We start from the raw sequence: 15,202 nt of genomic DNA on the forward strand, positions 1-15,202 counted from the left end.
ATGTGATAGTGAGAGTTCAGTTATCCCAGGGAGTGAAGAGAACTGAAATTTAGTAAATACATATTTTAATAGAGTGTAAATCTTCAAAGTGTTCTGTCACTTCAAAAGCAAGTTACAGGAGCAGGGATTGAACCCTCATAGACATTTGCTTATTGAGCTTAAGTCCAACACCTTAACCACTCAGCCATCCCGAAAAACAGTTTGAGCCCTGTGTTACACAGTTCATTGAATAGATTTGTTCATTGACTATATTAATTTAATATATTTGTTATATTTTTGAATGGAATGGGACTGTACACTGGTGGTTCCCAGGGGAAACAGGGTTATTGAGCCATTGGGTATTCTGAGAATAAATTGGGTGGGTGAATGTAACCGTGTGGTAAAGTAAAACAGTCTTCTTAGATGAAGCGCTACAGATGCAGCCCCTGAAAGTGTATAAGACTTACATTTATAGTACTGCTGACACAAATGGAGCCTCTACATCAGACCGAAATAGCGATGTGTTCGCTTAGTTGTGCGTAGGATCTCCTCATGAATCTGTCTCATTCATCAGTGGAAATAGAAGCCGTCACTGTAAACTCGGACGTGATGTTCCACAGATGTACAGTGTGCCTTTCCTCTTGTTGTATTCAAGAGTACTCACTGTGTGAGCTCCTCACTGCGTTTCCTTTTCTTTTCCTGTGAGTATCTACGTGGAGTGTGGTGACAAAATAGTCTTGAACATTTTCGGTTTGTGAAAGGAAACACTAAAGAAAATACAAGTGATTAACTTTTAAAATATCGACAGTACAGCTAGAAGAGTGGAAGATAAAATACGATTTATAATTAAATTCACAATACACTTAAGGAAAACACAAATGCCCGAACAGGGTCTTGAACCCTGAACCCTCAGATTAAAAACCTGATGCTCTACCGACTGAGCTATCCAGGCTCCGGATGGTGAATGATACTGTCGTGATCCTCGCAAGTCACATGTCTCTTCTTGTGCCGAAGCGCAGTCATACAGTACCTGACCCGTCTGGAATGACCACTGACAGACTTTATCCAGAAGCGATGGCACCACTCCCAGTAGAATGAGTGAGAAATACAGCATGACATGGGGAGGTAAGGGGCTCCCACAATCCATCTTTCCTCACATTACTGATTTTTTCAATAGCATTTTGACCTTTTTTCACATTCAGATTTTTTTGCATTTAATCTTTTAATCAACAAGATTAAGAATGAAAACAAATGGAACATTTTTTGGAACAACAATTAAAAAAACTTTCAATGCCTTGGTTCTATAAGTGTGCACAATTTTTTGTTAAAAATTAAAAAAACATTTTGTTAAAATTCAATAAATAGTCTATCAGCAGCAGGAAATTATTCTGAAAGGAAGATTTTTTTATATCATAAACTGTAAGACACGAAGAGAGTTTACAGATCGTATCCTTTGCTTTGTCTTTTAAATTAAGCGTTCGGGGTTCAAACCTGTGTTCAGACTGTTGTGTTTCTTGAATTTCTTGTAATCATCAAATGTCGTTGTTTTTTTCTCGGTTGTACAATGGAATTCGTGCAGCTTTCAGCTCAGTGCGGAGTGCAGAAGGAGGACTCGCTTACTGAATGATCTCTCAAGAAATCCCGGGTGAGATTCAAAAGGTGTTTTCTTCAACAGCCACGACACTTCTGAAGACCTCTGGATTTCCTGAATATGACATAAAATTAGTTCAAATCATTTGGTAGTTAACAGAACTAAATGCTTTAGAGGTACATTTAAAACAGCAGAGCAACACCGTAGCACTTCGAGTTTGCCAGAGTTTAATTGTGTGAACTTGGCTCTCTATGAACATGAGCAACGAGTTCACATTCAACAGAAGATTGCAATGCGAGCACAGAAATATAAAGCACCTGGAGATGCCGGGATCTCATACATGCAAAGCATGCGCTCTACCACTGAGGTATATCCCCAACAGACTTATTAACGGAACTGAGATGTGCTGATGCTCTCTGAACACAATCCACCACTAACGAAGGATGCCTGCAGTTTCCCACTTTTGTGTTTCCTCTACTACAGAGTAAATTCATTGGAATAAAGAAATAATGAAAGAAAAATAACCGCATTGAAGCTTCCAGAGATTGGTTAAAATGAATCCGTTATTTTTATATCCAGTCACACGGGCGACGATGATTGATTTATCGACGGGGAGTGCTTTTTTACCTCCTCACTCGACTACCTTGATTAAACTACGCATAGAACAACAGCAGTACTGATGATTCTCATGGACCGACTTGTTTTGTACAACTTGAGTGATAAAGTCCTGTCTGCAAATATTGTAGAAGAACGAAAAAGGGCAAAACAACACTCCAACCACAGGAATGGTAACAGGAAGGATCATGTTATTTAATATGTCCTTTTGAGATGCCTTGTCAACGCACACAGGCGTTAGAGCTGGACAAATAATTGATAGTGGTGTTTGTAAACAATCATGGAACATTATTTCTAAACCAGGAAGAAAGGAGCAGATTTAAACTTTAAGAGACAGAAGCGACACCTTATCACAGCTACATTAATTAAAATGACATCACAACAAAAGAGCGAAGCCTTGAGTGAATCAAATTAGTTTTCATTGGACATCTGTCTCTTCATAACTTTGTAGGTGAGAGGGAGGATTGCGGAAATGTGCCGGTGTTTCTCAGAAGTGCGTTGGTGGTATAGGTGCCTTCTAAATAATTGAACCGGGTTTGAATCCCGGTAAGTGCATTCCCAAATCCTTTCAAGAAAATCTGTGATCCGGTAACGTATCTTTTGAAACTAGCATTCAAGGTAGGATACGTGTTCTTAAACACCAAAACACTCTATAAGGAAAAGGCAGATCTCTGTACACAAGACGGCAGTGCGATCTTAGAATTCCTGTGTTGTTGACGGATTCAGACTCCTTCTCAGAGGTCTTTGCTCGCCAAATAACTTTGCAGCTGAGGAAGAGCACCCCGGAAAATACCAAACACAACCAGCGAGCGTGTTGGTTGCTCTTGCTCTTAATGCAAGGAGCTGTTTTTTTTAACTATTATTAGCCAAAAACAGCAGCACAGGTAGGTCACATTTGTGATTGTGTCACTTCTCTGCTTCAGCAAGGTCAATAAAAGACTCTGAAAGTAGTAAAGCAAAACTGAACTCAAAATCATATTAGGAATTCTGAGCGATATATCCATACAGGTAATCCAATAAGAATGTTGAAATATTTGAATATCATCTCTCTACATATTTCGCTGTTTTTTACCCGGAGTAAAACTATTGGATTGAAGGAATGCTAACCGCTGGGTTAAATGTATAGTTGTTACTTGGAGAAATCTGTAAACTCGTGATCTTATATGTTTTAAAAGACAGCACAGGAAAAAACTACAGTGCTGATTATTTTCCGGAGACGGAGCACAGATGACCTATCCGAGCTAATTGATAAAGCCCACCCAGTGGATACTCTAGCAGAACGTCAAAGAACATTCACCTTTGTATCCAAAGAAACCACAGGAACAACATCAGGAAGCACAATCAATTCCCCTTTTAAATCTTTCCTGTAAGGTATGCTATGTGAATTCATTAATTTAATCCTCTGATCTCTTTTGATCACGAACAAAGTATTTCTGATGGAGCGCTATGTTCAAAGATTTAATAAGCTTTACCCCTGCCAACGATTCGGCGTGAAGAATTAAAAGTTTCACAGACAAAAGCAGCTCACCACCACAGCCAATATTACCGTAAATGTACTTGCCGGTACACTATCATGTGCACTGCCTCAAAAGTGATCTCGGCAGATGTTGTTCCCTATAAAGCTGAACGTGCCAAAGACAATTTCTGTTGAGAAAACAAAATATTTTTTCTGCCTTGATGTTAAGCTGACAGCCTGTCTTTTAGAAAGTCTATCTCTAAACACCTCCCGCAGCCTAACAAAAAGCGCTTTTACTGATCGTATTGCAGGTCTTAAAACATTAACATTTGGCAGCGGTGGGATTCGAACCCACGCCCCCAGAGAGACTGGAGCCTAAATCCAGCGCCTTAGACCGCTCGGCCACACTACCTTCCTCCATGTTCATCTTCCTCACATTGCTGGCTTGGAAAATGGCGGGGGCTTCAGCTCTTGTTGTCGGATCTAATGATATCATGACATGTGGAAGTGACTGCACCTTCATCTTCCAAGATGCTTTCAATAGCACAAACGCTACTTTCACTGGCACAAATATAGCAATAACGAAGGAGGTGGGATTCATCCCTTGTGCTGTTTGTAGGGGTGCAACTCTATGGCGATCTACTGACTTGAAGAGCAAAAATCAAAATCCTCTGCTACTACTATTGCTTTTTTCATAGTTTCTTCAAATCCTTCATTTGAACGTCGATTTTGAAGGATATTGATGATAATACCACATAACTTGTGGTTTTCTTGTGATCGCCAATTTTATTCAAATACCAGCCTTTTTTACAGTTCCTTGCGTGTTTCACAGGGTATAATAGCCCCCCTCGCATCCTCAACTAACATATTTTAAAATTACAATAGATTATACAGCATGCATGTTTATATTTATATTAAAATTAAAGTAAATATACAAGAATATATTCAGTGCTAACCCAATAATTCTTGTCAGGTTCTCCAACAAATCTGCGTTGTTATTTTAACATGTTTCAGCTGAGGGTGCAACAGGAGTATAAATGAATTTTCCCGCCAGCCATTCAAAGACCAAATTCCATGAGTGAACATTATTTTCTCAGAAGTTGCCGGCATTGGACTTTGCCGGTGGTATTGAATAATGTCCACAACTGTTGTAGTAGTTCCTTCTTGAAGTTCGACACGTGCAAAGCACTCGTAATATCATAGGTGTTAAAGTTCACTGAATCTATTCGAGTCATGGTGTGTATCCCTGCCTATCACTGGAAGACGGGTAGCTTTTTTACACTCAGATTCCAATCTTCAATGCTTTGTGTGAGAGCTTACATAACTTTCAGTTTCTCACATTTTCTGACGACTGTTCCAAAGGAGCACCCTGTCAATTCCGAATACTTTTAAAAATCTGCCTGCATGTTTGATTATTGTCATTTCATTTAGAAAAAATTCAATATTGATCATAACTAAAGAAAATAATGATCACGAACAAAAAAGGGATAAAGATGCGAGTCGATCTTGAATCACAGCTGGGTGACACGGGCTTCTGTTCTGATATGGTTGTACGAGAAACAGGAGGAATCGCCAATCTCCTACAGAACATGAGTTGAATCAGGAGTCATTTTGTACACTCATGCATATGTCAATGCCTGACCTACATCGTAAAACTAACATTAAGTTGTCAGAGAAATTCATTTATATACAAACAAGAGACAGACCAAGTAATAATTCTACATTAGTTCAGGTGGGTAAACCTGAACTAACTAATAAACCTATTAATAATTCTACATTAACGTGTCCTACACTGATCAGACTAATTGACATGGTCTGACTCAGAGCCTGTGCAGTTCATGCTAATTACAACAAGGACAGTTCTGAACCCTCATCACCGAACTGAGCACAAGTTCAGCTGTTCTCCAGTTTTGTTACGCATGGTTTTTCATTGCAATTGAGTTCAGAGCTGGAGCTGATCTCCAGACAGTACAGTGTTTTGGGTAAGTTGTCGAAATTCGCATGAGGCTGCAGACAACTTACCCAAAGTGTTTTCTATAGCTTTCAGGTGGAGTTCATTTATATAAAAGAATGTACGTGGTATAAACGCAACAAGCCAGACGGCAGTCCAACCTATAATTTTCTGACGCGATGCCCGACGCGTTATTTATTACGTCACTGACCCTGCTATTATAGGGCTAAAAAACACGTTTTCTACATTTTTGTCTGTTTAAAAATCACTCTAAAAAAGCCAAAGGGTTTGTGTGTCGCGCTAAAATTCCGCTTTATTTCGAACGCAAATAAAAAACATTTTGTTCCAAGAAATCATAAATTTGTCACATCCTTCATACTATACTTCTCTCTTGTATTAGTAAAGCATTTTGATTTAAACTGAACAATATATGAAGGTTTCATCTATACACTTACCCATAATAAGTATACGAATAAGTACTCGGAAGAAGCCGCAGCTCAGGTATTAAAGAGATTTAAAATCGGATCGGAGGATTTAGAGTCCAGAGTGCAAACCGACAGATGACACAGGTCTTTTATAGAACCGTTTTGATTTCCTCTACTTTGTCCCTGTGATGTCATTGTCCTGCTCGCAGCCGAGCCCGACACACGTCTGTTTTTTGTTGCTGGGCCTACACCCTGCGGTCCATGCGGGTCCTAATACCCCAGTACAATGACGGGGACACTAAACTGTAAACAGGTGCCGTCCTTCGGCTGAGATGTAAAACCGAGGTCCTGACTCTCTGTGATCATTCAGGAGAATGGTGGTGGTGGAGGGGAGTCCCCATTACCTGTAAAGCGCATTGAGTGGAGTATCCAGAACAGCGCTATATAAGTGTAAGCAATGATGATGATTATTATTATTGTAATGTAAATTGCAATAAAAAAATATCAAACTTTGATTCAAAATAGATTAATGTAAAAAACTTATAAAGCTAATGCTTTTTTCAGGGCTATATCTACTTTTTTTTTTAAAGCAAAGTCTGTCGCGATTGTGGAAGTTAGAGAAGGTATACCAGCGGGTGCCTTCATATAGCGAGCGCCAGTCTCGCCTGTAGCTGCGAGAAGGTTAAAAGCGCATAAGTGATCTGTCTTTCGTCAAAGCAATTGCCGGAGCAGTAAGACGCAGAGCACCATCTATCAGCTGTAGGCGATGTTCGGGGAAGAGTTAATTCTGTTTTTAGCACAGGGAGTGAGAATGAGCTCAGTCCGGCTCCCAGCAGAATCCATCCTGGTTTGGTTACTGTCAGACTGTGCGTCTGATGCTCTTGGGATCGCAACTTGAAAAAAAGAACAAAACAATTGCTCACATTGTGTGATTTCCACGAGAGGAAGGGAAGATATCACTTTAAAGATTGTGTTTCTGCAACATTTCGTGCACAGTACGCCGTATTTAACAAGAAAACAACGAGCCCTTTACACGCAGCCTGGGGTATTTTCCCCTTTTATATTTTTGCCACTTTATATCGAACCTGTTATACTCCCAAAAGTGAACAGTAGCTTGTACTTTAAAAAATGTACAATTCACCGCTGGTATAAACAGATGTGTGCCTTGTTTGCCTTTGTAAGCATTTGTTTAAAAAATAAGTTCACAATACGTTAAAAACACAAAACGCACAAACTTAATAATACAACGATACAAAATCAAAACCAAATCATAAAGCCAATTAAGTACCTATCCTTTAAAAACAGAGAACACCATTATATCTACAATACAAACGTGACATTTGTATCTACTTTTGAATTACTGTACAAAGCAGACAGAGTAGTCCCTGAATTCAAAGATCAGATCTTGGCCAAAACAAGACAATCAGACGTGAGCTGAATTCGGAACGAGAGCCTCTGCTTCGTCGTTTACTGAGCTTTTGATCAACGTCTGGGTGAATAAGATTGGCTATTTTAACTGTTTGATTGAAGTACACAAAAAGCACCTTTTTTCGAGCTGGAGTCGAACCAGCGACCTAAGGATTCCCCACTGTTTCTACTACAGTCCTCTGCGCTAATAACTTACTGTATCTATCGAACTGATAGCAAGTGTGACTCTCTGGCACGTACTGCTGAATGTAGTGAAATGTTTCGGGTGATTTAAATTCCAGTTCGACATCAAGTTTCCATTTCGTTTCTTTAGTCTTATTTACCTTGAATTTAAACCACGAACCAGGATTCTACTGTATAAACTTCCAGGGATATTACAAAATGTTTGATGGGGCATCAATCATTCCAGGCGGAAATTGACTCCTTTTTTTTCTCGAGGGATCATATTAAACATTTCATTAGGATCGAGAGGAGGATCACTATGAGACACAAAACAAACAGTTTAATTCTGTCTTTATTAGAAAGTAGCGTTTGTGCTACATTAATAATATTTTCGGAAATATAGAAGTTGTAAATTTTAAAATTCATATTTGAATCGAAATGTGGTTTTGAGTTAAATATTAGCGTGTTCATGTAATTAGTTTGTGTTTGTCATTACTATATATATATTGCCATGTTACTAGAATTTGTAACTGAAGTTGATTAGTTGTGTTTTTTATGATGATTAGCCATTTGTTGATTAAAATATTGTATATAATGTATAATTTGATCTACATATTTTTCAGGTGTGAATAATTGTATATTTTCAGAATAAATTTCTAAAACAAATCATTGGCTTTATTTATTAGTTTCTACACCTATAAAATCTATCTTTGTTGTATAATAGACCTTTAACTATATATGTGTAATAGTCCTCTAAATTTATCCGTATAATAGAATTCCAGCCATTTACGTATAATGAACATATAACCATAGACGTATAATTGACGTATAACGATAGACTTATATTAGAATTTCATTCTAGAGCAGTTACGGAGCACATTTATACATCTAAGGTATGCGTTTAATAGTCGTATATTCTACATCTTTCGCCCACTGGGATGTGCCGATTTTAATTTAACAAGATGCACATTTTCTAATGCAGGCTTAATTACAACACAGTTTATTTCTCTAAAGCATGTTATGTAAAAAAGAGAAAAACGAAAATAAATGGATGACAATATTTCAAAGCTGAAGATTTTACTTTTGAAAAATTGACGTTTTATGTATGCAGATGCATTCACTGGTTTTAGAACTTTGCTGTGCTTCCTGAGTCGTTTTCAGTGTTATAAACTGGGTGTGGAGGTAGCGATCACTTTGTAGAGCAGTTGATAGACTGGAGCTGTTCAGACTACTCTTGGTATTTCTCAAATGCTTCCATCATTTTTCTTTCATGCTAGGACGCGAGTGTGTAGATGTGTTTGGTTTTCGTTTCACTGATTCTCATTGAAGATTTGGGAATTAATGACGAAAGAATCAGTTGAATCTGAAAGCAGAAGCTTTGGTTCACACCGATCTTGAAGACAAGCACATGTAGAGCAGCGTGTGATGATTTGTACTATGAAAGACCAAGAGCTCAAAGTGACGTCTGCGTTTACCGTTTAGACTTTTCATCTCGGGTGCACTTTTAGAAAGTAAAGATAGAGCAGTTGTGTTGAATCACGCTATGACAGTCGTCAGCAGAGTGGCGCAGCAGAAGCGTGCTGGGTCCATAACCCAGAAGTTGATAGTTTGAAACCATCTTCTGCTACGTGACTGCGACAAGACTGAAGTCATGCTTATTGGTACCCCTCATCAACTTCGTAAAGCCAGGACTATAATCCTATCTGTAGATGGCTCTCTACTTGAGCTTCAATCAAAATTGAAAAACCTTGGGGTTATATTCGATTCTGGCTTAACATTTGACCCACATATTCAGCATACTGTCAAAAACATATTTTTTTCACCTTAGAAATATCGCAAGACTACGCCCTATGCTATCATTAACTGTGGCTGAAAAACTGATCAACATATTTGTATTCTCTCGAATTGACTACTGCAATGCTCTACTCGCTGGGGTATCTAAATCTACTCTGAACAAACTGCAGTATGTCCAAAATTCAGCAGCCAGAATCCTGACCAGGTCTAGTGCAAGTGTTCACATTACTCCTATCCTGGAGTCCTTGCACTGGCTCCGGTCAAATTCCGCGTAGATTTTAAAATCCTCATGCTCACCTATAAGGCTCTACTCGCCCTACTCCCCACCTCGCAACCTCCGCTCTTCAAATTCTGCCCTCCTTACTGTTCCACAAGCCCGCCTACATTGTATGGCTGATGGGGCCTTCTCCTGTTTTGCCCCCAAGCTCTGGAACTCTTCGCCCAAGGATATCAGAGAGTCACCTTCTCTAAACTCCTTCAAATCCAGACTCAAAACCTTATTCTTCAGAAAAGCTTTTACTTAACTGATACCATTCTCCACCCCTCTGCTCTACTTAGTACCACCTTCCACGGTCTCCTTTATTGTTATTGTTGTATTGTTGTAATTGTAATTGTGTCTTATCTTGTGTATTCTTCTTATTTATTGTTGTATTTTTATTTATTGTTATTGTCATCCTGTAAAGCGTTTTGCGAAGCCACCTTTAAAGGTGCTATATAAAATAAAGTTTATGATTATATTATTATTATATATATTTTACTTTTTTATATCAACAGTATCCCAGTTAATTTTTTAGCCTCGAAAAAATGTTCAGACAGTAATAATAATAATAATAATAATAATAATAATAATAATAATAATAATTGCTTACACTTATATAGCGCTTTTCTGGACATTCCACTCAAAGCTCTTTACAGGTAATGGGGTCTCCCCTCCACCAGGACCAATGTGCAGCATCCACCTGGTGGAATCCTTTCCCTGATCCTGCTGGTGGAACTCAAGAGATCCAGAGATCCAGGGATCCAGTCACTGTCTGGGATCTTTGCCCATCAGTCAAACACACAAAATCACAGGTAATAATAATAATAAAAAACTTTATTTTATATAGTGCCTTTTAAGGTGGCTTCTCAAAGCTCTTTACAGAATGACAACAACAATAAATAAGAAGAATACACAAGATAAAACACAATTACAATATATAGAGGAGACCATGGATGGTGGTACTAAGAAAAGCAGAGTGGTGAAGAATGGAACCAGTTAAGTAAAGGCTTTTCTAAAGAAGAGGGTTTTGAGTCTGGATTTGAAGGAGTTTAGAGAAGGTGGCTCTCTGATATCCTTGGGGAGAGAGTTCCAGAGCTTGGGGGCATAACAGGAGAAGGCCCTGTCACCCATAAAGTGAAGATGGGCTTGGAGGACAGTTAGGACACCAGAATTAGAAGAGTGAAGGTTGTGAGGTGGGGAGTAGGGTGATAATAGTTCAGACAGGTACTGAGGTGCCAAGCCATGCAGAGCCTTATACAATAGGTGAGCATGAGGATTTTAAAGTCCACACAGAATTTGACAGGAAGCCAGTGCAGGGACTCCAGGATAAGAGTAATGGGATCATTTGCACTAGACCTGGTCAGGATTCTGGCTGCTGAATTTTGGACATACTGCAGTTTGTTCGAATCACCCCAAGGTTTTTCAATTTAAACTAATAATTTAGACTTTAATAAAGAACTGAGGTGCTGTTCAGGGCAGCCACAATACAGAGAGAACAGGAAAGAAAGCACACCCCAAAATTACAGAGGTGCTGTCTGGAGAAAAGCCCTGTGAGCAATAGAGTCAACTGAACACACACTCTACACTGCAAAATATATCTTTAATAAACTGTTAGCATTTCAGCAGCAGAGTCTTCATCAGGACAAACACACTTGCTTTATTAAGAATCATTACAGACAGCAGTTCCCCACCATGCTCATCCTTGTGAAGGAAGAAGACACTGGATGAACCACAACTGAATATAAACATCTGAGTATCAATATTGCTGTTACACCCATATACATATATACTGTTATATAAGTAAGTGCAATAAGAATTATATACATACATCATATATCATATACAAAAAAGATAAAAATACATCATTAATTTTAAATTACTTTTCATACCATTGGAAACTAACGGCAGGTTTTCAGTGAGTCAGATCTCTTACAAGGAAGAGATCAGTGTTTCAGTGGAAAGTCCTCCCTCTGTGTCCAGGAAGTATCCATTCTTCCTCTCCTGCTGGGAAGGACTGTGTGGATCAGCGACTGACCTGCGGCAGTGTCTGTCTGTATCTCTCTGTCACTCAAATAACTCTGCCTGAGCTCCTCCATCTCTATTCTGTATCTTTCTACAGTCTCTTTCAACTCCTCAGTCTCTCTGCTGTATTTCTCTACTGTCTGCGGGCTGTGTGTGTTCTTGTGTGTCTGCGGGCTGTGTGCTCTTGGGTGTCTGCGGGCTGTGTGTGCTCTTGGGTGTCTGCGGGCTGTGTGTGCTCCTGTGTGTCTGCGGGCTGTGTGTGTTCTTGTGTGTCTGTGGACTGTGTGTGTCTGCTGATTGTGTCTGCGGGCTGTGTGTGCTCTTGTGTGTCTGTGGGCTGTGTGTGTCTGCGGGGTGTGTTTGTTCAAATGTGTGAGTCTGTGCTGCTCTGGTTTCTCCTCCCAGTAAAGCTCCTATCTGAGCTCCTGCTGCAGCTCCTATCACTGTTCCTGCTGCTGCTCCTGTTGGGCCCCTCAAGGCTCCTGCTAGGGCACCTATTGCTGCCCCCAGTTCTGCTCCCAGTATCACTTCTCTTGTGCTGAGGTGCTGCTGCACCAGGTCCAGGGGTCTCTCTGCCTCCTCTCTGGCCTTTTCCTCATAGTGCTGCCTGAGCTCCTCCATCTCCCTCCTGTGTATCTCCTGTCTCTCTCTCCTCTCCCTCTCCTGCTCCTCTCTTACTCTCTTCATCTCTCTCTGCAGCCTCTCTCTCTCCCCTCTCTCTCTCCTCAGCTCCTCCTCCAGCGCTCTCCTCCTCCCCTCATCCCTCTCCTCCCTCAGCTTCACCTCCAGCTCTGCTATCGGCTCCTCCAGCGCTCTGATCTTGTCCTCTCGTGTCTGGATCTCCTCCTCCGTCCTGCGGAGGTAGTTCTGCAGCTCCTTCTGGTGCTTCTCCCTCAGTCTCTCCTTCTCCCTCTGTTTGCTCTCCTCTCTGTCCCTCAGGATCTGCAGTTGCCTCTGTCTGATCTGGGACATCCTGCCTCCTGGTACATCTCAGTGCTGTAGTAGCTGCCCTTGTTTCCTGCTACCAGCTCCTCTATCTTCTCCAGCAGCTCTGTGACCTGAGTGCTGCCCCTGTCCTTGTTGTTGAGGGCGTGATACCTGTTTCCACATTTCTCCAGGAGCCACTGGAGCTTCCTGCTGCCTGTGTGCACAGACTCCTCCAGCGTCCTGCTGGTCAGCTCATCAGCGTGGGTGAACAGGACCATGGTGTGTTCCAGGGCCCTCTCCATGAATATCTCCAGGACTGTCTCCAGTGTCCTCCTCTCCTCCCCTGTGGATCGGCCAAGCGGGGTCACCAGGAGGAAGGCGTGGGGACCCGGGGCAGACAGGTTAACACAGAGCCCCACATCCCGTCTCCTGTCATCTTCAGACAGTCCAGTGTGGAGCCAGTCTGAAGTGTCCACCACAGTCACCTGTCTCCCTGACACGTGTCCTGTCCTCTTTCGGCTCTCTTGTGACCACGGAGCTCCTGGCTTCAGAGGGAAACTCCTCTGAGCCCAGGATGGTATTTCCTGCTGCGCTCTTCCCAGCACCAGTCCTGCCCAGCAGCACAAGTCTCAGCTCAGAGCGGCGGGGCTGGAGTCTGGGTCTCACTGCAACAGGAGGAGAGACAGGAGCATCGGGGAGGATACACATGAGAGGAGAACAAGCTTTCCACAGATAACAGGAGACCAATTTGCTCAAAAGTCAAAACTTAAAAGTCATTATGAAAGAAACTTAAAGACGTAAACATCTGGGAATTAGTCTTGGGCATCATGATAACTACAAAGTTTTACCTGATGCTCATGATTTTCATTCATGTCAGAATTTTTTTCCAGTGACTCAAATTTCATCTTAAAAATCTGTGTTCATTTACTGGCCTTCAAATAACAGCAGTCATGCTGTAGTACTATACTATTACAGGGGCAGAGTGTAGAAGGACGTTAATTGAAAAAGGAGAGATAATCTCTTCAATCCAGTTAAGAACAGCACTCTAGGAGAGTGTGCAGTCCAGTGCAATCATCCTGTTGGTATTTCACTCTGAAACTGATCACACCCAGAGTCAGAGTCCACCGTGTCTTTACTTCAGAGGATGAGAAGAGAGAAACAGGCTTAATGCTTCTCAGCACCTGTCAGCACCTGGAATAAACTCAACCTCATGTTCCTGGTACCACATTCCCACTGCTAGGCTGAGCTGCTGTTATTATCTTCCTCATTGTTGGTGTCTCTTGGTCAGGAACTGTCCCTTCAACCTTGAGACCTGTAGTCTTGACCACTTTGTTAAAAAGCAGAATTCAGACTCCAGGCAGTTCTGTAATTCTCCATCTCACCCAGTTTGACACAGATTCTACAACAGGCTGCTGCTGTTCACTCACAGACTCACTGATCTGCAGACAAGCTGTGATGAGTCTTTTAGACTGATGTACAGAAACAGCTCTTGTCTGGGGTTCTAATGATCTGCTGATGTGCTCTTTCCCCCACTCCTGTCCTGCTGGACTTCAGAGCTGCCTTTGACACTAACAGACCAACTGAGGAGGCCATCGCCCCTGGTCTACACACTGCCCTCTCCCACCTGGACGAGAGAAACGTATTTGAGAATGTTGTTGACAACAGCTCAGCATTCAACACCATCGTACCCTCAAGGCTCATCACCAAGCTCCAGGACCTAGGACTAAGCTCCCCTCTCTGCAATTGGATCCTGGACTTTCTGACAGGCCGACCGCAGGTGGTGAGAGTCGGCACAAGTACATCCTCCATCCTGACCCTGAACATCGGCGTCCCCCAGGGCTGCGTAATCAGCCCTCTCCTCTACTCCCTGATCACCCATGACTGTGTCGCCAGGAACAAAACAAACTCCATCATCAAGTCTGCAGACGATACAACGATCATCAGCTTGACCACAAACGGTGATGAGTCCGCCTACAGGGAGGAGGTAGAAACGCTGACAGCAGCGTGTCAGGACAACAGCCTCTCTCTGAACACCAGCAGAACTAAGGAGCTGATGGTGGACCACAGGAACAGACCAGGCACCCATTCACATCAGTGGGTCCGCAGTGGTCCAGATTGTCAAATTCCTAGGTGTCAACATCACAGGCGACCTGACCTGGACCCACCTAACCATTCCCGTAGACAAGACAGCGCCTGTTCTTTCTCCCCAGACTGAAGAAGTTCAGCCTGCCATCACACATCCTGACCAGCTTCTACAGCTGCACCACTGAGAGCATCCTAACCGGCTGCACCACTGCCTGGTGTGGTAACTGCTCCGCCCACGAGCTCAGGGTCCTCCAGAGGGTGGTGACACTGGCTCAGAACACTACCGGCTGCACTACTGAACACAGAGGATATCTACTCTGTTAGATGCCTCAAGTAGGCCATGTCCATCCTCAGGGACCCCAGTCACCCTAAACACAATTTGCTCTCTCTACTACCATCTGGAAAACCATACTGAAGTATCAGACCAAGAACACCAGGTGTCAGAACAGCTTCTTCCCCCAGGCAGTAAGACTGCTGAGCAGCCAACCACAGCAGACACCTGCAGTTA

The 15,202-nt window shown here is 41.9% G+C and overlaps 1 protein-coding gene and 1 non-coding gene across 2 annotated transcripts; both read right to left on the minus strand.

Annotated features, from left to right (window-relative positions):
- Positions 1 to 3,971: 3,971 nt before the first annotated feature.
- trnal-uag (transfer RNA leucine (anticodon UAG)) lies at positions 3,972 to 4,053 on the minus strand. Its single transcript has one exon. It is a non-coding gene; the product is annotated as a tRNA-Leu (tRNA).
- Positions 4,054 to 12,617: 8,564 nt separating this feature from the next.
- Positions 12,618 to 14,488, minus strand: LOC148668108 (GTPase IMAP family member 9-like). Its single transcript, XM_088630990.1, has 3 exons — positions 14,425 to 14,488; positions 13,095 to 13,274; positions 12,618 to 12,952 (listed from the first exon to the last, which is right to left on the minus strand). Exons 1-3 carry the CDS (start codon positions 14,486 to 14,488, stop codon positions 12,618 to 12,620), a joined length of 579 nt encoding a protein of 192 aa, XP_088487116.1.
- Positions 14,489 to 15,202: the final 714 nt, after the last annotated feature.

This window comes from Lepisosteus platostomus, chromosome 5, assembly GCF_059453375.1.
Source record: "Lepisosteus platostomus isolate fLepPlt1 chromosome 5, fLepPlt1.hap1, whole genome shotgun sequence".
Classification (NCBI taxonomy): domain Eukaryota; kingdom Metazoa; phylum Chordata; class Actinopteri; order Semionotiformes; family Lepisosteidae; genus Lepisosteus; species Lepisosteus platostomus.